We start from the raw sequence: 27,777 nt of genomic DNA, 5'->3' as shown, positions 1-27,777 counted from the left end.
CCCTTTTCCATCAAATTTTAAAAACAAATATGGCCAGGGAGCTGTCTCAGCTGGTGAAGGTGCTTGCTAACCAAATGTGTTCAAGTCTACACTGTTCAGTGTCTGAGTAGGCTTTACCTTTGAGTTGTCTGTTGTGCTCTGTTTTGGCACTTCATTCTGTCAGGGGGGTACTGATACTATCTTCCCAATGGGAAATGAACTGCTCAGTTGGAGCTGAAGTTTTAACAAAAATCCCGGAATGAAGTTATTAACAAGAGGTCGTAGTTTGTTGGTCTATATCAAAGTGAACATTCCTGTGTCAGAAACAGATTGGTTTGGGACTTACTCATCTGTATTTCTTAAAAATAGAATTCCCAAAATATGAATATAGATTTATTTTGTATGCATCCCTTTTCATCAAATACCAGGTCATTGAAGAACAGAAGGAGCAGATCCGAGATCTGGAAACCAAGATTGAATGTCTGATGAATGATCAGGAACATGCGAACAAACAGAGAGAGGAAGAAAGAGAGCAGCTCAACGGTGTGATTGAGAAATTGCAGCAGGAGTTGGCCAGCATTGAGCTGAAGGGAGAGGACATCACGGCCCTCCCAGGAGACGAGGAGAGCCTTAAACATCAGCTGGACAAGGTGGTTACTGAAAAGCTGGTTTTAGAACAACAAGTAGAAACCACCAAGCAGGAAATGACGTACATGAAACATGGACTTAAAGAAATCAATTTCAAAATGGATCAGATAACACAAGTACTGTGTAACTTGAAAAAAGAATGTGCCAGTGATAAAGAGCTTCCAGGTGAAGCTATGAGTGACCTTGGCACAGAAGATGCCCCTGCCCAGGATGCTTTCAAGCCTCTAGACAATCAGGCCTCCCTTGTGTGTCTTCAAGAAAGTACTAAAGCGTCTAGAATACTAGAAATGAAGTCACTACCACTGGAGAGGTGTGTGAGTACCAAGGACTTTGAGCTTACCCAGTGTCATAAACAAATAGAAACCATACACGAGCAAGGCCAGTCTGAAATAGAAGCGCTTCAGAAGAAGATCCTAAACCTGCAGGAGATCCTTGAGAAGTTCGCTGCTGCCTTGGCCAGTCAGGTCCAAATGGAGGCAGCTCAAGAGTGTGTGCAGGTCCACCAAGAAAAGCAAACGGTTTCACAAGCACCCAAAAGGACAGACACACAGAATGTAAATGGTATGACAGAAAACAGCGTGGAGCCAGACGCCCCCACACTGGTCGTGAGACTAGCTGGGTCAGAGAGCCGTGTGGCTGAAGTGCATGGTGGCACAGAGTCAGGAAAACTTGTGGGAACTTCGGAGAGAAGTGCTTCAGGGACAGATAAGAAAGTTGTGGAGCCTCAGAAGCTATTAGAGGAGGCCAAGAGAAGGCTGGAAGAGGACGGAGGACGGAGCCCTAGGGACGGGGAGGTTAGTTTTCAGTCGATGGGTTTTTTTGTTTGTTTTTTGTTTTTCTTCACTCAAATGCTCTAGATAATTCTTTTCCTTTGTTCAGTGATAGTTTACTGATAAACTGTCTGAGTTTAGTTTACATCAAACAACTTATATATAATGAGATTTCATGAAAATAATCTGTTCCTAAAGCATAAGCATTACTTTATTTGAATTATGAATTGTGGTTCATGAACTGTTAGCACTGAGGAACTCAGAGACCTCCTCTCTGCACATAGGGTTATGTGCAGACAGAACTCCCAATTGAAGTACAGTGCTACCGTGAATGACTGTGGTTAAAGCTTGGCTGCGTCTAATTGGCTGATTGTCTATAGTTTCCTGAAGCACTGCTGCTCATAATTGGCCTCATGAGACTTTGCTGTTAGGGTTAACTATGGTAGGCTTTTAATTTGCTTATATACTATATTAAATGCAGTTCCCTTAAACTAGGAAAAAAGCTGTAGATACAGATTAAAGTTAACACTGTAATTTTTATCACCAGAGTAACAAGTGCAAACTGTATTCTTTAGTCTTCAAATATGATATCTGTTCCATTAATAAAGTCATTTACTGAAAAAAGGAATGTAAAAAAATACTAAATTTAAGCTTTGTTCTCCAGGACTTCTGTGGGCTTTTCTCCTTTAATTTCTTCCTAATACATATGCTCTGACATTATGTCTTTAAGAAGTAAAAATTTTCACATTAATGATATTCTCAATTAATGTGGGAAAAGTCATTAGCTCTTGCAAATTGTATACCTGTTGAGATTTCATTGTTTATGGGGAAAAAAAACTTGTGTTGGAGATCTGTATATCTTCTTAGGTAATGTTCTAAAACCAGGGTTATTTCTTACTGTGCAGAAGACAATTTAAAGACTTTTAGTATATATTGCACAGGGTAATAATTTCAATAACAAGATTTTCCCATCAGGACTTGGAACTACTTTACTGTGGGTATTAAATATTAAAATGTAATAAGGCTTGCTGATTATGATATATATGTAAGGAATATCTTGGTCATGTCTGATACAAATTTGAAAGTTTTTGGATGGCATCCAAGTGTTTGTGTGTGTATATATAAATATATATATATTTATATACACACACATATACACATTAATGACATTATTTACCTTCTTTGTATGAAGCGATGGTTCTGAAAACTGTCCTGCTGATTTAACAAGCAGCGGCCGCTTGCCCGCTGACTGCTGGCAGCCGCTCTTAGTGATGCCCCACGGCAGGCAGCGTGGGTGAGCTTTGGATTTCACTGTGCTTTCTCACTGACAGTGCTCTTCTCACCTCATTCAGACAACCGCAAAGCTAACTCACGCTGGCGGACAGAGTGGAGTTTCCAGTGGACTTGACGCTCTGGAGGCTGAGTCGGTAGCCACCTCGGAACTCACCAGTTATAAAGAAAGGGCAGAGAAACTTGAAGAAGATCTTTTGGTAAGATGAGCAACATAGCTCCTAATTCATTCATTTTTACCTCTCTTCATTTCCTCTCAGTGTACCCCTAGATCTATATCCTAACTTTAGTGGTAGGGAAAGCCTTTTTTAGATTTAAAGAAAAATTCCATTGTTAACTTTTCTTTACCAGCAACTTCTTGTTTAGTTTTTCTGGGAATAATTGTTGGAAAGATGCTTCTTTTTTGTACTAGGTGATGGAGGAGTAAGGCTTTTGTTATACAAAACTAAAGATTCCCGTGAAAACAAAAACTGAAAACATAATTTCAGTGTGTGTACACACTCTGAAGCATCGAGGGTGATTTTCCTTTTCTTCTGTAAATTAGCATTGACACCTTAACTGTGCTCCCCGTATTTCTACCCAAGCCCTGCTTCTAATGTACACAAAACTTAACGGATCTCTCCGCTGTTCTCTTCATTATTTTGTAGGTAAAAGAAAGCTACATAACATCACTTCAGAAAGACTTAGGCCAAGTTAAAGATCAACTCACCGAAGCCAAGGAGAAATTATCCTTCTTCTTAGAAAAAGAAAATAGGACTGGAGGACAGGAAAGCAGAACGGGCCCCATACCAGAGCCCCCTTCTGTCGACATCGGTGACTGCACTGGACCCACACACAGAACAGATGAGGTCAGCAGCAGCAGTCGGACCCCGCAGATCCTTGTTAAAAATGCAGGGGTTCAGATCGACTTACAGAGCGAGTGCTCCCAAGAAGGAGTCAGAGACACCATCAGTCAGCTTACTAAAAGAATGCAGCACATGCAAGAGCTACATGCTGCCGAGGTTTTGGATATGGAATCCAGACATATTTTAGAAACCGAGTCTTTGAAGAAGGAACATTATGATGCGATCCAGTTACTGACTAAGGAGTGTGAGACCCTGAAGGAAATGACCCAGTGTCTGAGATGCAAAGAGGTATCTGGTCTTCATACGATGTGCTCTCTACATCCTGCCATTTGCCTTCCAACAGTATAAGCTTGTAAGATAAACGCTTCAAAAGGATCCAAGAAATAATACCTTTTTTCATAATATAATCACCATTTGGCATCTTCCTGTTGTATAATTAGATAAGGAAATTCCCGTATGGTTTTGGAGCCTATTGTGATTTTGTAACTCAAGAGTGTTTCTTCCTTTGGCAACCTCTATGAAGAGGAAAACTAGACTTGTTATATGTGTATTATTTCAGTATGACAATAAATTGATGTCGTTATTTCTCCCTTAATTATATCAGAAGCTAGTTATTCATTAGGTCCAATATTTTACAAATAAATGTTAAAGTCATATATATTCTGATCTTGTCTTCTTTCATTAGGGATCCTCCATTCCTGACCTGGCAGAGTCTGTTGCTTATCAAAGCAGAGATGTCTACTCCAGTGGTAAGTTGATTAAAGTTCTGGGATGTTTAAACAAATAGAATAGTGTTATAAAGTGTTAGTTTGTATGCACGTATGTAATTATAGATGGTTATTTTCTTAATTTTAGATTCTGAATCTGACTGGGGTCAAAGCCAGGGATTCGATACAGCAATAGAAGGCCAAGAAGAAGGAGAAACTTCAGCAGATTTATTTCCAAAGAAAATAAAGGTACTGGAGAGAAAACCCTGTAGTTAACTCAGGCAGTGCCAGGGCAGTTAATTTGACGTACCAGAGAGAGGTCCTCTGTGAAGAAAGAACCGCTCAGTTAAAAGGATCCCTGGGAATCTGTTTCTAAGCCTCATAGATATTCCGGTAGTATGTGGCAGAAACTGTTTTTCTGGATGCCTCTTGTAGCTTACCTTTAATCAGACTTTTGTCTAACCACGTCAGCTGCATGCATTGAGACCATTTAAAGCTGCACTGTATACTCCGCTTGTTTAAATTGAACTTATCATTAAGAAAAACAATATGATCACCATCACTATACCTTAGATCCCCCATGTAATCAAATTTTACAGTCTAAGCTGAATATGTAGTTTTATTCTTAAACTGTGTTCCCTATTTCTCCCTTGTAACCTCATGTGACCCTGACTCAAGCTGTGTGTGTATGTAAGGTGTAGTGATGAAATCTACAATCTCTGCTGGAAGCAAGGATTTTAAAAGCAATGAATGACCCCCACAAAATAACACGTGAGCTTAGACCATGAATTTAGAAATTCAGCTTCTTCCCTTATAAAAGGCTTAAGACAGAGTTCCTTTTTTATATACCACCCTTGATGTGTTGTTCAGTATAGAGAGAATAGGACTTCTTTGGGGAACTAGGCTCACTTGTAGTTAAACGGCACCAGGAGTCATTCTCTCTCTGCAGCAGTGTCCCAGAGTATGTATGTGTAAAATTGTATGTATGGAGAATCTTCACACCCACTTCATTTCCCATTTTTTGCTTGACAGGGTTATGAAAACAGTCTCTAGGTACAGGTATTTCCCACATTCTGTCTTTTGGTCAAGGCAGTGACTAATCACTAAGCCTATCACTATGCTGGCCACATGGAGGAGGAAACTCAGAAGTACCATTGACACTTAGCCCTTGATAGTATTGGGACTGACTCACCGCTCCACAGGAAGTAGACATGGGAGATGCTGGACTCCAGTTCTTTCTCTACAGTGGCCTTGCTAAATCAGTTGTGGTTGATGAAGCTGCTTCTTTAATTTTGTATGTCTTATTTTTCAGCCTTTGAAATCATAATTTTGCCTTTGATGCTTTATTTTCTAGGGATTAGTGAAGGCTGTCCACAGCGAAGGCATGCAGGTGCTTTCTCTCTCAAATCCCCTCTGTGAAGATGGAGAGGACCAGTCCGTGCAGCAGCTTGCGGAATCTCAGCTGAAAGAGAGACAAGCTTACCTCAATACCATCTCATCTCTTAAAGATTTAATTTCTAAAATACAAGTGCAAAGAGAAACTGAGGTATTCAAATATTTGTCTTAGATAGCTGTACATTTGTTTAATGACAGTAATACATCTTAGAGTAAATTATTTCTATTACATATCCTTCATATGAATTAGTTTTTATCTTTTCACACCTGAAAAAATATATTCTCTTGACCGGCTGAAGGATATATTTTTGTTAGTAGTCTAGTATTTCTGGAACATATGTAAAGCCTGCCTCCTGGGAGACTGACTTTTCCCGTTTGCCCTTCACAGGTCTATGACAGTTGTCAGTCTCATGACAGCTTCTCAGACTGGAGAGGTGAACTGCTGCTTGCCTGTCAGCGTGTTTTTGTAAAGGAACGTAGTGTTTTACTAGCTACATTCCAAACGGAACTGACAGCTCTCAGCACTAGAGATGTGGATGGATTGTTAAACTCTTTGGAACAGAGAATACAAGAACAGGTATCAAAACAGTTTTTAAAGAATCTCTTTTGAACAGTAAGAAAAAGTAAATTATTGATTTTCTTTGAAGTCTTGATTTAAATATGAAGGTTAACATTGAACAGAAACTACTAAAAATATACAGAAGAAAACTATTACTTCAGATGTTTTACCTTACATTACCAAGTAAGAAACACTGAAAACTAATGAATATCCAAATGTAGGAAGTTAAAAAATGAGGAACAGGACAACCCAAAGATACTAACTAGAAAGATAAAGTTGCTGTGCTCTGTTGGCCTCAGAGAAAATCCTCTGGTCACATTTTCCTTGGATCGTCAGGTGTGATCTTGTTTTCTGTGTGGTTATATTCTTCAGACTTGCCCTTGCTGAACAGAGTGTATGTTGTGAGCAGTTTACATACAGAAGGGTTTATATACAGAACAGTTTACATGCACCCTGGTTCAGAGGTTTTAGTTTGTAGACTTTGTCGTCATGGACTCCTGGTTGTCATGGTACCAGGAGCAGGTGGCAGAGGCAGAGAACGAGACAAGTCCAGGGGGCCTGCTTCCTCCAGTGACTCCCTGCTCTCCTAAGATTTCCAGAACCTTCCCAGGTAGGACCTGCTCCATTAGGAAACAAAGTACTCAGCACGTGAGCTCGTGAAGATTATTCCCCATTCAAAGCACAGCAGCAGGGTTATTAAAGTTGCCTGATTATATGTTACTGTTCCATTGCTTTTGGACATGGCCTAACACAGTGTAAACCAAGCATGCATGTTAACCCGTGTGCATACATGCACCACACACCCATAAAAATTGGAAAATAAAATATTGTATCTAGGGCGGTGGTGGCGCACTGTAATCCCAGCACTCTTGGAGGCAGAGGCAGGCGGATTTCTGAGTTTGAGGCCAGCCTGGTCTATAGAGTGAGTTCCAGGACAGCGAGGGCTACACAGAGAAACTCTCTGTCTCAAAAAACCAAAGAGAAAGACAGAGAGGGTTGGGGAGAGGTGAGAGAGGGGAGACAGGAGATAGAGAGAGATAGCATATGCCTTTAATTCCAACACTTGGGAGGCAGAGGCTGGCAGATCTCTGAATTCAAGGCCAGGTGTTATGTGACAAAACCCCTCTGGGGAGGCACTATATACACACATTCCCCCACTCCTCCCTCCCCAAAACATCTATGCTAAATGATAGTAAAAGATTATTAAGCAGAGTGAAAAAAATCCATGAGTTCATATTCATGAGATAAAGTAAAACACAGTAGAGTGCCTCCTAGTGAATGTAGTCCAAGGGTGTTAAGGCCATTAAGGAATCCTTCAGGTAGTAACCAGTGACGCTAAGTCTGGTGCAGAAGTTCCTATGGAAAGAGGTTAAATGGTTTCTACCTAAAGCTCCACTAAGTGCTGACGTGAAGGGCACTTTTTTGTGCAACCATTAAATATGTGACGGGAATCCACTCTTGGGAAGAGGTAGATAAACCCATCATGCACCTACTAGAGGAGGTGACAGAAAAGCAGAGACGGTGACAGGACAGGTAGAGATGCACAATGCCACACTGCAGGAAGAGGGCCACGGGAAAGCAGTTCTGGCCTCGCCATCACTCACACCACAAGTTAGGCAGAAACGAAAACCTCAGTCTTTTAATAACCTATACCTGGCCTGGAGAGATAGCTCAGCAGTTAGGAGCCCTTGTTATTCTTGCAGAGGACACTGGTTTGATTCCCAGCACCATATGGTGGTTACCACCCATCCATAATCCCAGTTCCAGGGGATCCAGTGCAGTGCCCTCTTCCACCAACCTCTGGGGGCACCAAAAGCGTGCACACACACACACATACATACATACATCCAGGCAAAACAGTGACATAAAAGAAAGTCCGACCATGAATATTTGCACGTTCTATTTTTAATTGCTCCCAAACTAAAAACAGCCCATTTGTTGTCCAATGGGAAATGAAGCAACTGTGGCATAGCCATGCAATGAGTTACAGCTCAGTAGAGGCTAGAGAGATAGTTGAGGAGTTTAGAATTAAGAGTCCTGGCTGTTCTTCCAGAGGACCCGGTTTCAATTCCCAACATGGCAACTCATGTTTGTAACTTCAGTTTTGGGGAGCCAGTGCTCTCTCTGGCTCTCCAAGATTGTACATGCTTGTGGGCATATAAGCTCAGAGAGCCCTATACATATACATGAAAGTCACTTTAAAGAAATAAAGGAAGATAGATAGATAGGAAGATAGATACATACATAGATAGATAGGTAGGTAGATAGATAGATAGATAGATAGATAGGATGGAAGGAAGAAATAAAGAATAGTAAAACGCTCAGTAGCTAAAAAGGAACAAGCTGTTGATGTCCTCTATTCTGTCTGCTATAGAAACTCTTAAAATTATAAAGTGACACTGATCGAGAACAAGTGAGTTCTGTCCAGGAGCTAAGTCTGGGAAGAAGCTGTGACTTCAGAAGAATCTGCTGAAGTAGTTGTCACTACCTCAGTATAGGTGGTGAAGTTTCCTACTGCTAGGTACCAGAAAGCAGCACGCATATACAAGGAATGACATTCCCATAAGCCTATAGCTCAGCTACCACTGCCCGCTTCCTTCTTATCCCGGGGTGCTGTTTCCTCTTGTGTAGGACATTACCATGGGAAGAAGCTAGCTGAGAGTGTACAAGAGCTTTGGCTTAAATTAATACAAAGTAAGGATTGGGGTGTGAGTTTTGTTTTAACAGACCATAGGACAAATTAGCCTGTGCTCTGCAGAAATGTCAAGGTTCCCAAAGTCTTATTAGTACTACTTTTATTTTCCTATAAAGGACACTGGGTGAAAATTTAAATTCTCTGTGTTAGATAATATAGTAATGTTAATTGCTTTTGATAAGAATATTGTGCCTTTGTAGGATGTCCCTGAGCCAGAGAGATGGCTCAACAGGTAATGGCACTTGTGGCCTCAGACCTCAGCGCCATCATGGGAACCTCCGTCTTGGAGGAGAGAACCAAGTCTCGCAGATTGTCCTTTACCACATGCCCAGTGTGCAGCACAGGCATGCACACACACACAACAAGTAAAGAAATAATACAACGAGAACATTCCTATTTCTAGGAAATACACAGCAATATTTAGAAATAAAAGTCCATCTCTCTACAACAAACCCTCACAGATTTTTTTGGACAAGAAAAATTGAAAAAATTTTAATGAAAAAAAAAAGTATCGGGGAGTGGGGGGGCTAGAAAAGGGGAAGTCATTTGAAATGTAAATAAATTATATCGAATAAAAAAAATAAAAAAAAAAGAATGATAGTGGGGGATTTTTAATTCCCCCCCCCCAAAAAAAGTAGCATGTGTGGCATGTGCCCCATTCTTTCTCATTGAGACTTCTGGTCTCTAACTCCATTCTCTCCTTGCCTCCCTTGACTTAAGTTTTCATTGTCCTTTGTGACAGGGCATTGAGTATCACACAGCAATGGACTGTCTGCAGAACGCAGATAGGAGGAGTTTGCTGGCAGAAATAGAAGATCTGCGTGCTCAAATTAATGGCAGGAACACAACTCTGGAAAGAGAACAAGAAACTGAGCCCGCCAGCCAAGGTGTGTGCATGCCCCGTCCATAGCCGAGAGCCGTCGCTTTGTTGCCTTTGACGTCTTTCTGGTCAGGCACCTTCTCTACTCATTCTCACAACAGGAAAAGATTGTTACTGTTAGGCTTAATGGTTGTCAAGTGGGTTTTGAATAGCTATAGTTAATTTAAAATAAACAGGTATTACATTGATATGGTTCAGCCCTTCAGGTTACATTGAGAAAAGTCTTTTTGGCCTTTTTAAGTTATCTATCTAAAATAAAAGGGAATCCATAATAAAAGTAGCTGTTTATTTTTAATCTTTTGATTACAAAATTGTAATGTGTAACATCCATACAGTAACTTAGAAACTTCAGATATACAGATTATAAAATGAGCATCCATCTGTGTATATTTTGTGTATTGTTTCTTCACCTCATATAATATTCTTGCAAGTTTCTGCAAATATCTCCATATTAGCTTTTCTTGCTGTGGAGAGTTCTCTCCACAATTGCGTGGGCAGATTCTGTGTGTAGACCTTTGGTTGTGCTATTAGCTATTGGAGTCGGAGCAGCTAAGGCACTTCCTCTAGAGAGCGTCTGATACAAGTGGCCTCAGTGTTCCCGGCTTCCAAGGAAGGGAATCACTCAGTCATGGGGTGTAACTTCAAATTTATTAGACAGTGCCAGGCGTTTTACTTATTTTTTGAGAAGATGTCACATATCCTAGCTGGCCTCAAGCTTAATGTAGTCAAGGATGACCGTGAGCTGCCATTCTTCCTGTCTTTACCAAGTGTCAGGGTGACAGGTGTGCACGACCATGCCTGACCCAAACTATTTGACAAAGTGATCGTACCAGTGACCGTGGGGCTCAGTGTTCTGTTGTTCATACGCTTGCCAACAGCCGCTGTTGTCAGACGTGTTGTTCTTCTGCTGGGTATGTGGTGCACACGAGAGAGTGTTTTAGTTGAACTTAGATGGAATGATTTGTCCTCCTTCTCATCATTATAGCCTAGCTGCGTTTTACATCTGTGTGTGCTTAGGGGTGCTTTTCTTACTTTTCAGTGGGGGCATGTTTTAATTGAGCTACTAGGAGTTCATCGTGTCTGCTGTGGACACTTGCTGCATCTTTAGTAATTGGGTTTCAGCACAAGTTTGAAGTCACCACATAGGTTCTGATTTGTAATAAAAAAAACTGACTCAGAGCTGAGGGTGGTGGCTCAGCCTGTGTCCCGGAATGTAGGAACCAAAGCAGGGGACTTGCTGAGACTCTCAGACTAGTCTGTGCAGGGTTACAGAGTAAAACTTTCTCTAAAAAGAAACAATAATGGCATCATTGTAGTCGTTGTCCCATGGGTAACTCCTGTAAATCTTGAGTGTGGCTATCAGAAAACATTGAGAATGGTTTCAGTGTGAATGGTTGGTTTTCCTGATATACAAATATGAAAGTTCCTATCTACAATATCTTAGGAGCATCTAAAGTTGCTTATTTAAATTCTTGCATCCATTAATACATTGTTACACTTTTGTCCATCCCTTGTGTTTTTAGTTCTGAAGCATTTGCTCCTAACACTCTGAGAAAAGCAACACTGTGGAGATTATCAGTCTGGGGGACTGCTAGCAGTTGCATGTCTTTGTAGTAATCACCTGAATTACAAAGGAGTTCTTAGGAGTAAAACACTAATCACACCTGAGTTGCCAAGTTGTCTTTTAACCCCAGTCTGGCTTCTTTACAGAACTCCTGGACTACAGTATGCAGCAGAAGCAGTCCCACGTCCTGGAAATGCAACTGGAACTCAGCAGCCTGAGGGACAGAGCAGCCGAGCTGCAGGAGCAGCTGAGTTCCGAAAAGATGGTGGTTGCGGAACTGAAAAGTGAACTTGCACAGGCAAAACTGGAATTGGGAACAACACTCAAGGCCCAGCATAAGCGCTTGAAGGAATTGGAAGCATTCAGGTGCGCTGACTGCTTCAGCTTAGGGTCAGCGGAGGAGTTGAACGGGTGTGCCATACCCAGTATGCAGATAGCACCTGAAGATTAAACAGCATGAGAATGGCTGCCGAAGGAAACCTCCTGGTGTTTCCGCATTTAAATGTGATCTGTTAGCCAGCCCCTCTGCTACAACTACCCTGTGCTGTGACTTCTGTTCCAGTTAACACTTATGAGACATAATTTTGCCCTCTGTCTTACCACAGACTAGCTTAACTGATGCTTAATCTTGGGCTTCAGTTGACTAGTATCTGCCAATATGGGAATCAAGAGTGCATAGGAAAAGGATCTATCACTGGTGTGAACACTGAAGTATTGTGGTTGCCAGAGGCATGCTGCAAGTACACACATTTTTATTTTGGACATTGATTTCACACACACATGCACATGATTTCTATGTGCTGTAAAAGACAAAAAAAAAGTTAATTAGTATTATCTTTCTGGCAATATAATTATCCTATTAGAGACAGTAGTTCATCTGAAGTGGACCAGTCTAGAAGCCTTGTTTTGACATACCATAGCTAGTTTATAATATGCCTCTGGGTTGGACAACATCATTCATCAAGATAATGTCACGTTCATGTCTTTCCCCATATAGGTCAGAAGTTAAAGAGAAGACGGATGAAATTCATTTCCTTAGTGATACATTAGCAAGGGAACAGAAGAACTCACTAGAGCTGCAGTGGGCTCTGGAAAAAGAAAAGGCCAAATCAGGACACCACGAGGAATGGGAAAAAGAAGAACTTGAGGTATCCGTCCCTACGTATTCTGAGAATCCTGTTGTAAAACTGTCTCTACCTAGTTGTCAGCTTGTCTGCCTGCTCTCCTTTGAAATGTGTGCACTGTTGGCTCTATGCTGAATACTGGAAAAATTATCTAGGCCATAGGAGAGGGAAGAGTTCATGCTAAAATACTGTTTCCTTCCCTAAAATTATTCCCCCCGCAGCATCAGGATTGTAAGGCCCCTTCCTCGGCAGCTGCTGGCTTTGCGCTATGCAGATCTCCTCTCTGCCTTTATTTTCTCTGTGCTGGCTGTGAGCCTGGGAGGCTCCCACAGGCTTGCTCTTCGTCTCTGCTGCATCCACTGGGTAGATGCTCCTCCTTCCCTGCCGCTTTGATTGGTACCCTGTGTGTTAGGGTGCGTTTACAATATGAGGTTCACTGTATCTGGATTTGACCTGTTCTCTGTGCAGTTTATTGCTGTCTTCCTTTGCCTTAACGCCCCCTCAACACACCACCCCCCCAGTCTATAGCCAGAGATGTTCATGGAGACACGGATGAGTGCTAGCTTTCTCCAAGGACTCAGTCTTGGCTGTAGTTTGTCTTGTTGTATGCAAGTTCTTAAAATTTTTAAAAATATATCCCATTAATCTATTGAAAAGGCAGCATAAGAACATGTGTGTGTGTGTGTGTGTGTGTGTGTGTGTGTGTGTTGAAGACTGCCATTTCTGCAAATGTACAATCTCTGCTTTATATTTAGCCAGAGAAGATTGTATTCACATCCTTGTTGTAAGCAAGCCATTTGGCTATCTAAATAATTACCACTATCTACTGGATAGCAATTCTGCCTTCAATTGCCCAACGCTTCATTGTTGCTGTTGACATATAAGTCATGGTCATATACTTTAAAAGTATTTTTAATATTAATGTGTTCATCTTAAATTACATTTTTACTTCAAGGATCTGAAATTTTCACTCGAGGATCAGAAACGGAAAAATACACAGCTAAACCTCCTTTTGGAACAACAGAAGCAGCTACTGAATGAATCTCAACAGAAAATAGAGTCACAGAAGATGCTGCATGATGCCCAGTTGTCAGAAGAACAAGGCCGCAGCTTAGGGCTTCAAGCTCTGCTGGAGTCCGAGCAGGTTAGGGTTCAGGAGATGAAGAGCACCCTGGACAGGGAGCGGGGACTCCGTGCCCAGCTGCAGAGCCGCGAGGACGGCGGGCAGCCCCCGCCAGCCCTGCCTTCCGAGGACCTACTTACAGAGCTGCAGAAACAACTGGAGGAAAAGCACAGCCGCATAGTAGAACTCTTAAGTGAAACTGAAAAATACAAACTAGATTCCCTGCAAACAAGGCAACAGATGGAAAAGGACAGGCAGGTTCATCAGAAGACACTGCAGACAGAACAGGAGGCAAACACCCAGGGCCAAAAGAAAATGCAGGAGCTGCAGTCCAAAGTGGAAGAGCTGCAGCGCCAGCTCCAGGAGAAAAGGCAGCAGGTGTATAAGCTGGACCTGGAGGGAAAGCGACTGCAGGGCATTATGCAGGAATTCCAAAAGCAAGAGCTAGAACCGGAGGAGAAGCGGGGAAGCAGAGGACTTGTGTGCCACAATCTTCATGAGGTAGTTTTTGTTGCTATTACTGTACTTATGAGGTAGTATTATATTGTTTCCTTTACAGAATTTCTGAGGCAGTATTTATGGCTCAGTGGGTTAGATCTGCAGGCCTGAGTTCAGTCTTAAACCCATGTTAAGGAGGAGAGAGCCAGTTCCACAAAGCTGTCCTGTGACATCCAAATGCACCCTGGGGCATTGCTACATTCACACATTTACGCACACACAATGATAAGATTTTTAAAGTTACAAGTAATTTTAATATTTTTACATACCCTCAATATTTTAAAATATTTTTAAACTTCAAATGCTGTTATTGAGTTACTTAGTTATGCTCAAGTCATCCCCAGATGGTGTCTGTCTGTAGAACTTTATCTGGAGTGTGGGTAGTCATTTTGTTCTGTCGAGAAAGAAAATGAACTACTGTTCACTCGGGAGTCTTTTCTTTCTCTCTCTGAACTTGTCAGCCAGCCTCCTGGGACTTCCCTGACGATCGGACTAGAAACTGGGTTCTTCAGCAGAAGATGGCAGAGACCAAGGACGTGAACTTCACAAAGCTGATTGAAATAAACGGAGGCGAACTTGACCATAGTCAGGACTTGGAAATGGTCAGACAGACACTTCAGCATGTGGCTTCAAAACTTCAGCATGTAGCCCAGAAAGCCTGCCGCAGGTTAGACCTCCTGTGGGGTGCACGTGATGCACTTGACAGATCAGCCAGGAGTGACAAAATGTTGGATTTTGGTTCTGTTCTGTTTTGTTCTGTTCTCTTTTGCTCTATTGAGACAAGGTCTTACTATGTAGCCCTTGGTGGCCCAGAGTTTACTCTGTAGTCCAGGCTGGCCTCAAATATGCAGAGAAATCTGCCCACCTCTGCTTCCACATGACATACAGTACCACATGCATACCAAAGAAAGATGTTTTAAAGATGTGTCTACATTAGATGGAACTCTGTAGCAGAAATCACCTATCTGAAAACAGCTAACACCTTGAACCAGAGAAGTCCCGTGACAGAGGACTCTAGCTGCTAGTGTGTGTTAGTGAACCAGAGCAGCCCCAAGCCTAAGTGTGTGTTAGGAAGTGTCTTTGGGAGGTCTGTTTTCACTTTTTGTCTTTTTCTTAAAGGCTACAGTTTGAAACAGCAAGTGATGATGCATTTTCTTGGATTCAGGAGAATATTGATGGAATTATTTTGCAACTACAGAAACTAACTGGACAGACAGGTGATGAGGTAAAACTTAAACATTCCTTGCAGAGAGAACAAAGATCAAATATATTATGAATTGTGTGAAAATTGCCAGACTGTTTGTAAGAGTTTTGGTTTTGCTTTTTATTTGAAATACAGTGCTTCTCTCCCCCTAAGAGGTATTAAGAGTTGATGGGAATTCACACTAATTATTGTTGCTATATAATTAGTTCTTACACAGTCAAAGCTTCGTCAGAGGGCAGCCTGGCCTCCCTGGCCTGCCTCCCATGAGCTTAGAGTCCTGCTGCTATCTTTCTTCACATGTGACTGCTCTGTAGAGCTTTTCACTCCCTCTTTGTGGCTCTGTACATTTGACACTTTTTTGGCTTTTTTATCCTTTTGGCCATTTGAGACATGGTCTCTGTGTGGCCCTGGCTGTCCTGGAACCGGCTATATAGACCAGGCTGCCTTCAAGCTCACAGAGTTCAAGTTGCCTCCGCCTCCTGAGCATCAGGATCAGAAGCATGCACTGCCACGCCCTGCTGTGCTTCACTTTTTGAAATCTGTTTTCCACGCCTTCTGTGTTTCTGCTCAGTTAACCTGCTGTCAGCCAGGCCTGTCTGTCCTTTCTCTTGCTTCTGTAGTCTTGCTTTTCTCTTAACTACAATTGTGAAACCTCCCGTTTCCCACGGCATGAGTCTCCTGGTCCTGGTGAGCAGTTACTGTGCCCCAGGTACTGCTTGAGGTCCTGGGGTTCCAGAGCAAAGCGACCACAGTCCTGCCCCTGTGCTGCTGCTGCCTGCTGTAGCTGTGCTGTTGCAGACCTGTGACCTGTGCGGGAGTGTGCCCAGTGAGCTACTAGACATCTTTTGGGAAACTACAGTGGTCCCTCACACACACATTCAATCTGAACATTGTCTTCCCTTCCCCTCCTCCCTCATTTCTGTTTGTGATATCACTCATTTTAGAAAGCTGGGAGTCAACACAGACTGTGTTCCTTCCCCCTTCCCTGTAGGTATGAGCAGACACAAGCCATGTAAATGTCCACCCATGTGCCATTTACTCTCTGTCCCTGCCTCAGTATTCCCTGTGTAAGCTGTTACAACTTCCTAGCCAAACTGTCAAGTGTCATGGTCATGCATCGTTCCCTAAGCTGCTCTGCCTCATGCACTGCTGCCAAAGGCATGTTTGTAAACATGTCAGTTTTTGTTATGGTGGCACCTCTAACGTCTCCTAGGTCTGACATCACAACACACAGCAGCATTTAGTCTGCCAAAGCACTGCTAGTTCCTTCAAAGCAGCATACTCATGCCTGCACCTTTGTCCTGCTGTGTGGCTGTGTGTGCTTGTCCTGCTCCCTGTGCCCTTCCCAGCTGTGCCTGCTTGGCACATTCTCACTATTACCAAGCACTAGTTCATGGAGTCTGTGTCAGCACCTGGTATGTGTGTGTGTGTGTGTGTATGTGTGTGTGTGTGTGTGTATGTGTGTATGTGTGTATGTGTGTATGTATGTAAAAACAACCTTGTGCTGTTGTTTTTCTAGCACAGCTTAGGACCCCCCAGTTCTTCCTGTGGCTCCCTAACGGAAAGCCTAATGAGACAAAATACTGAGCTAACAAGACTCATCAACCAGCTAACGGAAGAAAAGAACACCTTACGGAGCATCGTCATAAAGCTACAGGAGCTGAACAGGTGTTGCTGGCACACGGGAGCAGGCAGAGACTGTGTACGTCTGCTTTTAGAAGTGCTCAGTGTTAGGGGCCTCTCTTTAGCTTTCCCTTTAGCCATAGGCTAAGAATATCATGTACGAATCTTATTAGGCGGTGTAGGAAATAGTATATAAGATGACTGTCATAATAAAAATGCCTATGGCTGGGGGCAGCTCCTCGCTGCCATCCTCTGGGTTCTATAAAGAATGGCTCACCTGCATCCCTTCTACGTGAGAAAACCAAGTCAACTCAGTGTAACATACAAACATGTACCGTTGCCTCAATGCAGATATATTGAAGGAGATGGTCCAAAGATACTGATTCTCTTTCTCCTCAGTTACTAGTTACTGGGTGTATGACCAAGTGGAAGATGATGTTAATTCGGGCATGGTGATCCATGCCTTTAGTCCCAGCACTATGGTACAAAGGTAGACAGCGCTCTGTGAATTCAAAGCTAATCTGGTCTTCATTACCAAATGTCTGAGTAGCAAGAGTTAGTAGTGTTCCTTCACTATTGAGAGCCTAGCTTTAGGGGGAAAAAAAGGATGTTAAATTATATATTTCAAACTAATGAGGCAGACTCTGTATTTACCCGTATATTTAAAGGTAGAAAAGATTGGCAAAACAAGTGCATAGTCAAGTCAATAGCTTATTCAGGTGGCTGCCCTGAGAGTCACTCCCTCACATTCATCCAGTCTCAGTGAAGTGTAAGACTGAACACTTAGATGCAGATGGTGTGATCGGAACTGTGAACTTTCCTGTGGAGTTAGAACACCAAGGCTGGGTAATCCATTGTGATTTAAGTGTTCTGATAGCCCGTGTCTCTGCAGTGTTCTAGGTTTTCATTTATTGATCCAGCTGACATCGAAGCCATAATTGCTTCAGAAAAGGAAGTCTGGAACAGAGAAAAGTTATCTCTTCAGAAAGCCTTGAAAAGGGCAGAAGCCAAAGTGTACAAGCTCAAAGCTGAACTACGAAACGATGCTTTACTCCGGAATCTGAGCCCTGACTCTGAGCATGCCGCCCTGCAGGTAGGCAACATCGTGCATGAACAGACCACAGACATGGAGGTGCTTGCTCAGGCTGTGCCCTGGGCATCTTTTTCAGTCTGGCACAGTTACAGCATCTCTGCCTGTAGAGAGGCATTCACAGAACTGCAGCACATTCAGCTCCGCTTGCCTTGCTGTCAGTAGTGTGGCCCTACATCCCGGATCTCATCCCCAATAGGCAACCAGAAGTCTTCTCTTTCAGTTCCCCAAGCAAAGCACCGTGACTGACATGGAAGGTGTTGTGCTTGGTGTGAGAGCATCCTGCCCTCTGTCATGCTGAGAATGAATGCTGTGGTAAAGCTGCCTTGATCAGTTAGCCTAAGTCACAGTGGAGAGGAAGACAAGGCCTGGAGCATTCAGTCCAACTCTGGGGTGGACCCAGGGGGACAGACAGACAGACAACTGTGGAGAGGACACAGGGACAGAGAACTATGGAGTGAACAGAGGGACAGACAGACATCTATAGGATAGAAACAGACAACTGCGAGGTGGACACAGGGACAGACAGACAACTGTGGAGTAGACACAGGGACAGACAACTATGGAGTGGACATGGACAGACAGACAACTGTGGAGTAGACATAGAGGGACAGACAGACAACCATGGGGAGTACACAGAGGGAAAGAGAAAAATTTATTTAACAAGTTAAATGGATAAGTGACTAATTTTAAAAAAATGAAGTTGATATTTTTTTTTAAATGTGTATTTATTTTATTTATATGACTACTCTGTAGCTGTCTTCAAACATGCCAGAAGAGGGCATCCGATCCTGTTAGAGATGGTTGTGAGCTACCATGTAGTTGCTGGGAATTGAACTCAAGACCTCTGGAAGAGCAGTCAGTGCTCTTAACCGCTGGGCCATCTTTCCAACCCTGAAGTCGATATTTTTTAAAACATTCACGATGACAAAAATATTTGCAGTAAATGTGATTAAAGGGGCTAGCCCCCAAATGAGTACAAACACAGGTCTGATTAGAAGTTATCCTTCAGAGACTGCTTCTCCCCGTCACCTTGGCTGATGCAGAAGACATGAGCCTGGCATGCGGCCTAGACTGCTCTCTTTTCCTGTAGGTAGTCTTGCTCTGTAGAACAACTCACACAACTTCTCACTGATGTCTTCGTTCTTCTCTTCGTTAACTATAGAAAATTTATAATAAATACTTGAGAGCTTCAAGTTTCCGGAAAGCTCTCATATATCAGAAAAAATACCTGCTGCTGCTCCTGGGAGGGTTCCAGGAGTGCGAAGACGCCACCCTGGGGGTCCTTGCCCGAATGGGGGGACACCCAGCCTTGAAAGATCCCAAGACTGTCACCAACCACCCGAAGGGGTTCACCAGGTTCCGCTCCGCCGTCAGAGTGTCTATTGCAATCTCAAGGTAAGTCTTGAAAGTAGATACTTTAAGACTGTACATTACTTACTGCTCTCCAGGTTTTCACCCTGGCAGCAGAATTTTTGTTCTGTGTGAATGGTAGAAAATGACTTTCCAGGTGTAAGTAGCTGCTGACTCCAGGTCCCCCCCCAACCCCCAAAAAGAAAAGAAAAAAAATCCAAATAAACTTAGCTTGCACACATAGGTTATACAGTGAAAGGATGGTTTTGAAAAATTATTGCTAAGACTAGTATATGTGTTTCTTTTCTTCAGTTAAGATAAGCTCTTCCACGGTGCCCAGCTGAGGAAAGCCCTAGTCTAAGTCCTCTCAGGCCGGGAGGTCTCTCCAGTGCCACCACCTCTTCCCTAGCAGTCCAGCTGGCCACTGGGGATTGCTGGTGGCTGCGAGAGAGAAGGCCCAGCTGAGCCCATGCTGGCCTGCTTGGGCTGTGCGTCTTCATCCCTTGTTTCTGCACAACCAGAGTCTCAAATTTTGGTTTTTAAAAAGTCGTGCCGGTTGGATAACGTCTGGTTCTTCTTCAGAGCAGACAGTTTCTCCTCCTCTTTCCCTTTTCTTTTTTCAACCTTTACTTTGTGTGTACTGGTGTCGTCTGTGTACCACATGTGCCTGGAGCCTGCGGAGGCCAGAAAAGGATGTCAGATCCCCGGGGTACCCAGTGGGGGCTGAGAATCAGACGGGGCTCACCCACAAGAGCAGCCTCTCTCCAGGACGGCTTCCAGTTCAAACCCTGTGCCATATTGTCCAAAGAAAACTAAGTTAAAACCTGGAAGCTGTTCTGAGACTACCATCAGGGAAGTCCGTTCACAGACGAGGCAGGAAGGAGGGAAAGCTGAGGGAGCAGAACCCACAGGCCGTGGCAGCCAGGCAGCAGATCAGCCTCCGTCAGGCACGACGGCTCTATCCCAGAGCCAGGGTTTGTCTTACCGCTGGCCTCACCTGCCTACCTCTTCCGGTCCTCACGTTAGCTCCACAGCTCCACAGCTCACGAGTGTAAAGCAAGACAAGCCCAGTGGGAACCTTAGTAGACAACACCTGCCTAATGGCATCTCCCTTTCTATTGGGAGAAAGTAAAATGCACAGATGTCAGAGACACAGAGTGGGCTTCAGAGGGGACAGGAGTCAGCGTGAAATGCTAAGAAGTCCAGAAGACCCTGAAGGAGAAAAGCTACTCCTCACTCAAGCCCTTCCCTCCCTCCTGTAAGGGCATGGTTAGAGATGGGGATCTATCTCATTATGTCTCTGCCTGTCCTGGAATTCTGTAGACCAGGCTGGCCTGAAGCTCAGCGGACGCCTGCCTCTGCCTCTGCCTCCTCCTCTGCCTCTGCCTCCACCCCCGCCCCCCCTCCCGAGTGCTTTGCCTTGCTCACCTCTCTTGCCCTGCTGTAGACGCGTGGTGGCATTTTGACCCTTAGGACTCTGAAGTTGGCATTAAGAAATTACAACTGGAACTCCAAAAAGCTCCATAGCCCCGGGCAGAATGGGCAGTCAGCAGGGCATTCAGCTAGCTGTGGCACCTTCCTTCCTTTTGAAACCACCAGTTTCTGTTCCTGATCACGGGTCCAACAGTCCCGTCTCCCTGCCTCTGTTACTGCTGTTGAATCTGTTCCCTATCCTCTGCGGTCCGACCTCCTTTCTTTCCTCCTCCTTCCATTGTCTTCTTCCTCTCTCCACCCAGTGTGTTTCTGTCCGTCTGTCCGTCTTTGCCCCTCATCCCTTTGCCCCGCCTACTGGAGACACAGGCCTGGCCTCTCTGGAGTGGAGCCCCATGCCCTGCGCTGTGCCTGGAGAACATGTCATGTGACTCTGCTGAGCCGTGTTCAGAGTTAAGTGGCATGATTTTGTGGGATGTACATGTTTATGTTTATGACTTTGCTCAGAGATGTTATGTCTGGCTCTTTTAGAATGAAATTTTTGGTGCGGCGGTGGCAGCAAGTGACAAGTGCCAGCTCCATCAATATTAACAGGGACGGCTTCGGACTGAGTCCAGGTAAAGTTAAAAATGACATGATTTCTGTGTATGACTCTGAAATTGCTATATGAGTAATAGCTGTCAAATAATTCTAGTGCTGTTGTTGTCTAAAGATAGTACAAAGATATGTAGCTTTTTTGCTCTTAATTCTTTGCGTTTATAATCTTATATAGCTGTTTGGCGGGTTCTTCTCTCTGTCTCCTAATAGTATCTTCTCTGGCTCAGCCATCACCAGCGGTCTTCTCAGTCGACTAGCCCAGTTCACTTTCAACTGTCTCTTAATTTCACTCTGTTCAATCCCCTCCCCCTCCCTTCCCCTCCCGTCTAGTTCCATCCATTTGCTTAACTACAAACTTTAGTTTTCCAAATTCTGCAAAATAAAACACATCCATCTACCAGACTTTCTTTTGTACCCTTAGGGTTACTTCCAGTGGGTAATGGGGTTTGGTTGTACAGAGAAGAAGGAGGACATTTTCTTCTAATTTCCTTGTCTTGTTGCCAAGTGATAGAATTTTTTTCTTTAAACCTTTATTATTAACTTGGTTTTTTTCATGAAATATTGATACTTCCAACATATTTCCTCTTAATAATTGGTCAATTTCTTCATTTCCATGGACTAATGAACCTAGCAAGACTGTATGAGACTGAATATGGGTGATATACAATGGTACTTTATCTGATTGCGTGTTGTAGTTGTATAAATAATAATGTTAATTCTAAATTATGAGAAATAAATTCAGTTTCTATATGCAAAACAACTTTCTGCATATTGAGTCAGTAATTAAGAGGTTCAGGAAAATCTAATAGAATCATATGAATTGCATAGAACTCTGATTTTTAAACTGAATTATATGGGCTTTGAATTACTTTGCTTTTTTTTCTGACTTATAATTAGCTATTCCCAATTTATTTGCATCAGTATAAAATGTAGGGGCTCCAGAAATTGATGTTCATTTTACAATATGTGAGAGAATACAATTAATTCTTTTTATAAACTGAAGATGCTTACTTTTATGATATTGTTGTTAATTTCTCCCAAATAGTTGTTACAAGCTCTTTAATTACCCATGATGATATGATCTAAGCTTTAGTATAAGGCTATATAAGTCTTTATGTTTTTACATTGTATGCTAAGAAGATCAATCTATTCTAAAATACTATTTTCCCTTTGCATAATGAGTCCAGTAGAATGACTCTAAGGCAAAATAATGAAATTACAGTCCAGTATGGTATCTATATGATCCACATACGCATCCTGCAGTCATTTCTACTGAAGTTAACTCTCTGCTTCCTTTATTAACTGTCTTGGTCTGTCCAAGTCTGAATCCCCTTGTAATGTTCAAAACAAAAATACTTAACTTATAAGTAGTTAATCCAGTGGTGGGGTGTATCCAGTTAATATCTCCCATTCATTTTTGAAAATCATTAAGAGTTCATAACTGCTCTGTTCTGATCTGTATCTTTTGTGGTTAATTTTTTTTAACTTATAATCAAGATAGTGGATAGAATCTCCTCTCTTATTTTATCAGAAGCAATCTGCAAACCCCAACACAGTAAAATTCTTTTTGTTTCACCAAACATTTTCTCTAAAGTACCTGCATCTAAACCGCCCAACAAAATATCATCCACATAATGGATTAAGTAAATTGCTTATGAATTATTTCTAGCAGTTGTTGTACAAAATATTGACATAAGGTTGGACTATTTAACATTCCTTGTAGAAGTAATTTGAATGATACATTTTTACAGGTTGAACATTTTTATGTTTAGGCACTGTGAAAGGCAAATTTTGCCTTATCCTGCTCTTGCAAGGGGACAGTAAAAAAAAAAAAAAAAGAGCAGTCTTTAGTCAATAACTTTCATAAGCCAGGCCTGAAGGTAGTAAAGAAGGCAACAGAATTCTAGGCTGTAACAGACCCATTGGTTGTATTACTCAATTCACAACTCTTAAATCGGTTAAGATTGTCCATTCCCCCCCCCCCCCCATTTCTTTTTTTCTAACAAATCTCTATGGGAATTCCATAGAATTTCTAGTAGTCTCTTGTTGAGCCTTCAGCTGCTCTAGTACCAACTGCTCCAGTGCCTATAATTTTTCTTTTGTTGAGGGCCCTTGCTCTATCCACATTGGCTTGGTAGTCAGCCATTTTAAGTGTAGAGCCACTGATATAATTTCAGCAGTGCAGCCCCCTCAAATTTGGAAGCTCAGTCCCTGTTGTTCTGTTTTTGGACAACCTGAAGAGCCTAGGGTTATTCTGAATGCCATTTTTAAATAGTTTCTCTTGAAGCATTTTCTATATCACTCCTTATTTTAGGGATTGTCTCTGATATTGAGAGAATATTATTCTGAGTTTCCCACTGCTGTAACAAATCTCTTTCTCATAGATTTATGGCTTGTCAGCCACATAGGGCCTTAACGTTCCTTTTTGACCTTATGTTCTAAGCTATTGCACACTTTGTTTTTTAACTTTGCAATTCTTAGAAACTGGGTACAAACCTTTTGAAGAGGCTATTCTGAATTTCAGGATTTTTGTGAAATGATAATTACCTCAGCTCCTGTTTAGCAGTTTGCTTCTGAGCTGGCATGGCTATATAGTAATGGTAACTTGCAATTCCTTCTCTCTTTGGCTAGAAATCAGTAGGAAAAACATTAGGGCTAAAACAGTTTGAGGTATAAGGCCCAAAGTTGGAGGGCACAGAATTAGAGAACACACACTGTGGTGTCAGTATTGTACCATGTTCAAGTGCTCTGACAACAGGGCAGCAGAGAAAGTATGCTTGGTACCCTGAGAGTATTTTGGGACAGCTTTACACTGAGATGGAATTTTTACTATAATGAGATGTGTTAGCACAAAAAGTTAGCAAATCTTGATTTCACAAGTGTTTGGTTTTGTTTCCAGGAAAGGTAGACTAGTGAAGATTTGGTTACATAAGTGTAGTGATTTTATCCACATTTTTTCCTTCAGCCCTTCCCCCTTTGATCTGGTAGCTACTAGGTATTTTACAAGGGAAATATTCCAATGAGTTTATTTTCATTGAAGCATACATAGTTCTTGATACCAGAAATAGTCATGTTCAGAGGTAAACAGAAAACCACTGAAAGGCTCTTTGATTTGTACTTTTCTCTTTTAGAAAGAATTGAAACTGGCTGAAGTAATATATAGTATTATATACTATTCTTTTAAACCCTTACTGGCTTATGGGTGTCTTCTGAGGCTTGGTACTTTTTTCATTATGGTGATATATTTGGATTTATTTAGGCATTGAAAAGACTGATCCATTCTATCATTCTCCTGGTGGGCTGGAGCTATATGGAGAACCAAGACATACAGCATACCGCTCAAGATTCGATCTGGACTATCCTCGGTCTCCCTTACCATTGCAGAATAGGTAAGAATGTGTCAAACCTGGGTGGAATAAATGGTAGTATTTCAGAGAGAAATAGACAGTCAGAGCTTATGACTTTTGCATTATGAGAGCTAAACATCTTCAGTTACATGTAGTTTCTAGATCTTAAAACTTAGAATCAGTATTTTTATTGTAAATGGTTTCTAAAGGCATAGGAAACACAATTTATAAACTGTTTATAAATATATGTTGTAGATAGACGTTGATAAAGTACACAATTTATACTGTTTATAAATATATGCAGTAGTTAGACATTAGAAAATTGTTGATCACCAGCCATTACAAAAAAAGAAAGAAAATCATGCTGTGGACCTATGAAAAGCTGCGTAACACAAATGCTGCCTATTCTGAACACCTCTGCAGGGTGTGTGCTGGCCTTCTCATAATGGCATCTTTGAGTTCGCTGGAGAGTTACTTCCTTGTTATCCTCTATTTAGAAGTCTGGAGTCATAGCTCAGGCAGTGTGTAGAGCAGGGGGAGGCCGGCTGTCAGTTTTGCTGCCTTGTTTCTGGAAAGTTGGATTCCTGAATATAATTTAATCCTTAGGTACCCGGGTACTCCAGGAGACTTAAATTCTATTTCGATGGCTTCTTCTCAACTTCACCAGTACAATCCTGATAAATCTCTGACAGATTACGTCACTCGGCTAGAGGCACTGAAAAGGCGACTTGGAGCTATACAGCCAGGTGCTGGATCTTAACCTGTTCTCTGTAGAGGCCATGCCAAGTCCACTCGTGTGTCTCACCCCTCCACATGCTTCTGCAGGCTCATCAAATCTCGTAGCTCAGTGCTTAGACTCAGACCAGCAGAGAACTGACTAGCACACATTAGCTTAAATGTGTCCCTGACAGAGTGATCCTGTACTGTCTTCATTAGGGTTAGACAAAATGCATGACAGGTACCATCTGCCAGGTACCTGACTCTGAGGCCCAGCGCAGAACCTGTCCCTCAGTAGCACATGGTAGAAAGCAAGGGGGAGAAGGCATAGCGAGCCCTGCCCTGAGCAGGTAATCAGCCATTCCCACTCCTCATTGTCCTTCCGCATGGCATCCCAACAAGCATTGCTTTGTCAGACGCTAAGCATTATATCTCCCCTCAGCATAAGAACCACATTCCATAGACGAACTTTTAAAGGGTGGAGATGACTCAGTAGTTGAAGGCACCTGCCTCCAAGCCTGGCACCTGAGTTCAGTCCCCACAGCCCACAAAGCAGGGAAAACCAGCTCCACAAGCTGCCCTGACTGCACTGTGGGATATCACCTACACACATAGGCAGATAAAAGTGTAGTTTCTAAACTTGTAAGAATCTTTTATTCTCCTCAGAACTATACACAAATTGTCATCCTTTATGTAGAGGTAGAGTTCATCACAGGAAAACCCTCTGCACTCACTCACTCCTGACCCAGACTGTAGCCATCTGCTCTGATGGATTTGTGTTTGCTTGTTTGTTTGTGGTTACTCTGTGTATGGGTGTTCTGTCTCCATGTGTGTCTGTGTACCACATACATGGCTGATACCTGCAAAGGCCAGAAGAGGAAATCAAATCTCCTTGGACTGGAGTTATATAGATGATTGTGAGCTACCATGTGGTTGCTGGGAATCAAACCCAGGTCCTCGAGAGGGCTTCTAACTGCTCAGTCAACTCTTCAGCCCCTGATCAATTTTTAAGGACTCTCTATTAATAACATAGACTGTGGACTGCAGTTATTTAAAGGTACTTTAGCTTTTCAGTCAGGTATTTAACCCAAGTAACCTTCAGAGTGCTCATGAAGTACATCACTCTCCCTCCCCTTGCTAGAGGGCAGTCAAGGTGAACTCTAAATATAATCAGCCTCTGGAGGTAAATTTAAGCCGAGGGCTGAAGAGGCTTTGTTGAAGAACACACTGTTGACAACACCCAGTCTCAGGCAGCTCATAAACTGCCTGTAACTCCATCTCTAGGCGTTCCAGTGATTTAGGACATTCTGTGCTGCCCTCACACAAACATATGTACACACACACACACACACACACACACAGAGCACACATTATTGCTTAAAATGTGTGTGTGTGTGTGTGTGTGTGCGCGCGCGCGCATGTGCGCGCCTGCACCATAGCATGGTTGTGAGAAAATTTGCATATTGGTTGACCTTCTACTATATGGGCTCCCGGGACCAAACTCAGATTGTTGGGCTTGGCAGCACCTTGACCACTGAAACATCTTACTGACCCCCACATTTTGAGGTAGTGTTAAAACTTGGCTACCCTTCTATAGATAAACTCTAATTGCTTTGTTTTTTATTTTACAGGGTCTACTACTCAGTTTCACTTTGGCATGAGGAGATAATCCTTTGAAACATTAATTGAATATTAAATAGATTCCCTTTTGTAAATCAATGGCTCTTTTGTGCTTTTGTATTGTGAATATTCAAGGGGACCAATACATACACAGCTTATGATTGTATACAAATCCTTAGCAGCACATGAAGACAAACTGGAGTGTGTGTATATAAGCATTGTGTGCGTGTTCATGCACAGTAATCATTAAATTACATGTATATTTGTGGAATGCTAATTTAAATGATTAAATTATAAACTTTGTGTATTTATCAGGTGGGTGACGGATTAAACTTTTTCAACTGACAGTGCTGCTGGATGAGTAGCTTGCAGTGTCCTGCGCTTTTCTTATAAAACTACTGAGTTACATGTTTCTGCTTAATATATTTGCTACTGGTGATGAAGACAACATATCACTTGTAGAGACCTATTTTTGTATAATGGTCGAAGTTTTGAACTTTATGGGTATTTTGTCAAGTACTGAAATAAAAAGGCCTCACCATTGTCACCGCACTGTAGTTGAATCTTCTTGATTTGTCACTGAGCCACAACTCGTGGTCCCTACCATCTCGTTACTTCTCAGCTCAGGATCCAAAGCGTGGTTTCATTCTCCCTCCATTAAAGAACATTTTTAATGTGCCTTTTTTTAATGTGCCACTAAGGTGGCATTAGTGTTTAT

At 42.4% G+C, this 27,777-nt stretch overlaps 1 protein-coding gene across 3 annotated transcripts in view; it reads left to right on the top strand.

Annotated features, from left to right (window-relative positions):
* The window catches only part of Akap9 (A-kinase anchoring protein 9), a 146,326-nt gene extending 118,715 nt beyond the window's left edge, over positions 1 to 27,611 (top strand). For all 3 annotated transcript variants that reach the window (XM_052173169.1, XM_052173168.1, XM_052173170.1), the window contains 20 exons: positions 408 to 1,421; positions 2,750 to 2,887; positions 3,335 to 3,820; positions 4,218 to 4,281; positions 4,388 to 4,488; positions 5,594 to 5,785; positions 6,023 to 6,211; positions 9,631 to 9,775; positions 11,479 to 11,698; positions 12,330 to 12,480; positions 13,412 to 14,080; positions 14,539 to 14,744; positions 15,197 to 15,302; positions 16,801 to 16,983; positions 17,797 to 17,997; positions 19,160 to 19,392; positions 21,310 to 21,395; positions 24,635 to 24,764; positions 25,329 to 25,468; positions 27,071 to 27,611. In XM_052173169.1, the coding sequence (XP_052029129.1) occupies positions 408 to 1,421; positions 2,750 to 2,887; positions 3,335 to 3,820; positions 4,218 to 4,281; positions 4,388 to 4,488; positions 5,594 to 5,785; positions 6,023 to 6,211; positions 9,631 to 9,775; positions 11,479 to 11,698; positions 12,330 to 12,480; positions 13,412 to 14,080; positions 14,539 to 14,744; positions 15,197 to 15,302; positions 16,801 to 16,983; positions 17,797 to 17,997; positions 19,160 to 19,392; positions 21,310 to 21,395; positions 24,635 to 24,764; positions 25,329 to 25,468; positions 27,071 to 27,108 (4,692 nt within the window). In that variant the 3' untranslated portion in view covers positions 27,109 to 27,611. The remainder of the gene's footprint in view (positions 1 to 407; positions 1,422 to 2,749; positions 2,888 to 3,334; positions 3,821 to 4,217; positions 4,282 to 4,387; positions 4,489 to 5,593; positions 5,786 to 6,022; positions 6,212 to 9,630; positions 9,776 to 11,478; positions 11,699 to 12,329; positions 12,481 to 13,411; positions 14,081 to 14,538; positions 14,745 to 15,196; positions 15,303 to 16,800; positions 16,984 to 17,796; positions 17,998 to 19,159; positions 19,393 to 21,309; positions 21,396 to 24,634; positions 24,765 to 25,328; positions 25,469 to 27,070) is intronic.
* Positions 27,612 to 27,777: the final 166 nt, after the last annotated feature.

The sequence above is a fragment of the Apodemus sylvaticus genome, chromosome 2 (assembly GCF_947179515.1).
Source record: "Apodemus sylvaticus chromosome 2, mApoSyl1.1, whole genome shotgun sequence".
In the NCBI taxonomy this organism is placed as follows: Eukaryota; Metazoa; Chordata; class Mammalia; order Rodentia; family Muridae; genus Apodemus; species Apodemus sylvaticus.
The sequence above is the reverse complement of the archived record's forward strand: the minus strand, read 5'-3'. Positions and strand labels throughout refer to the sequence as shown.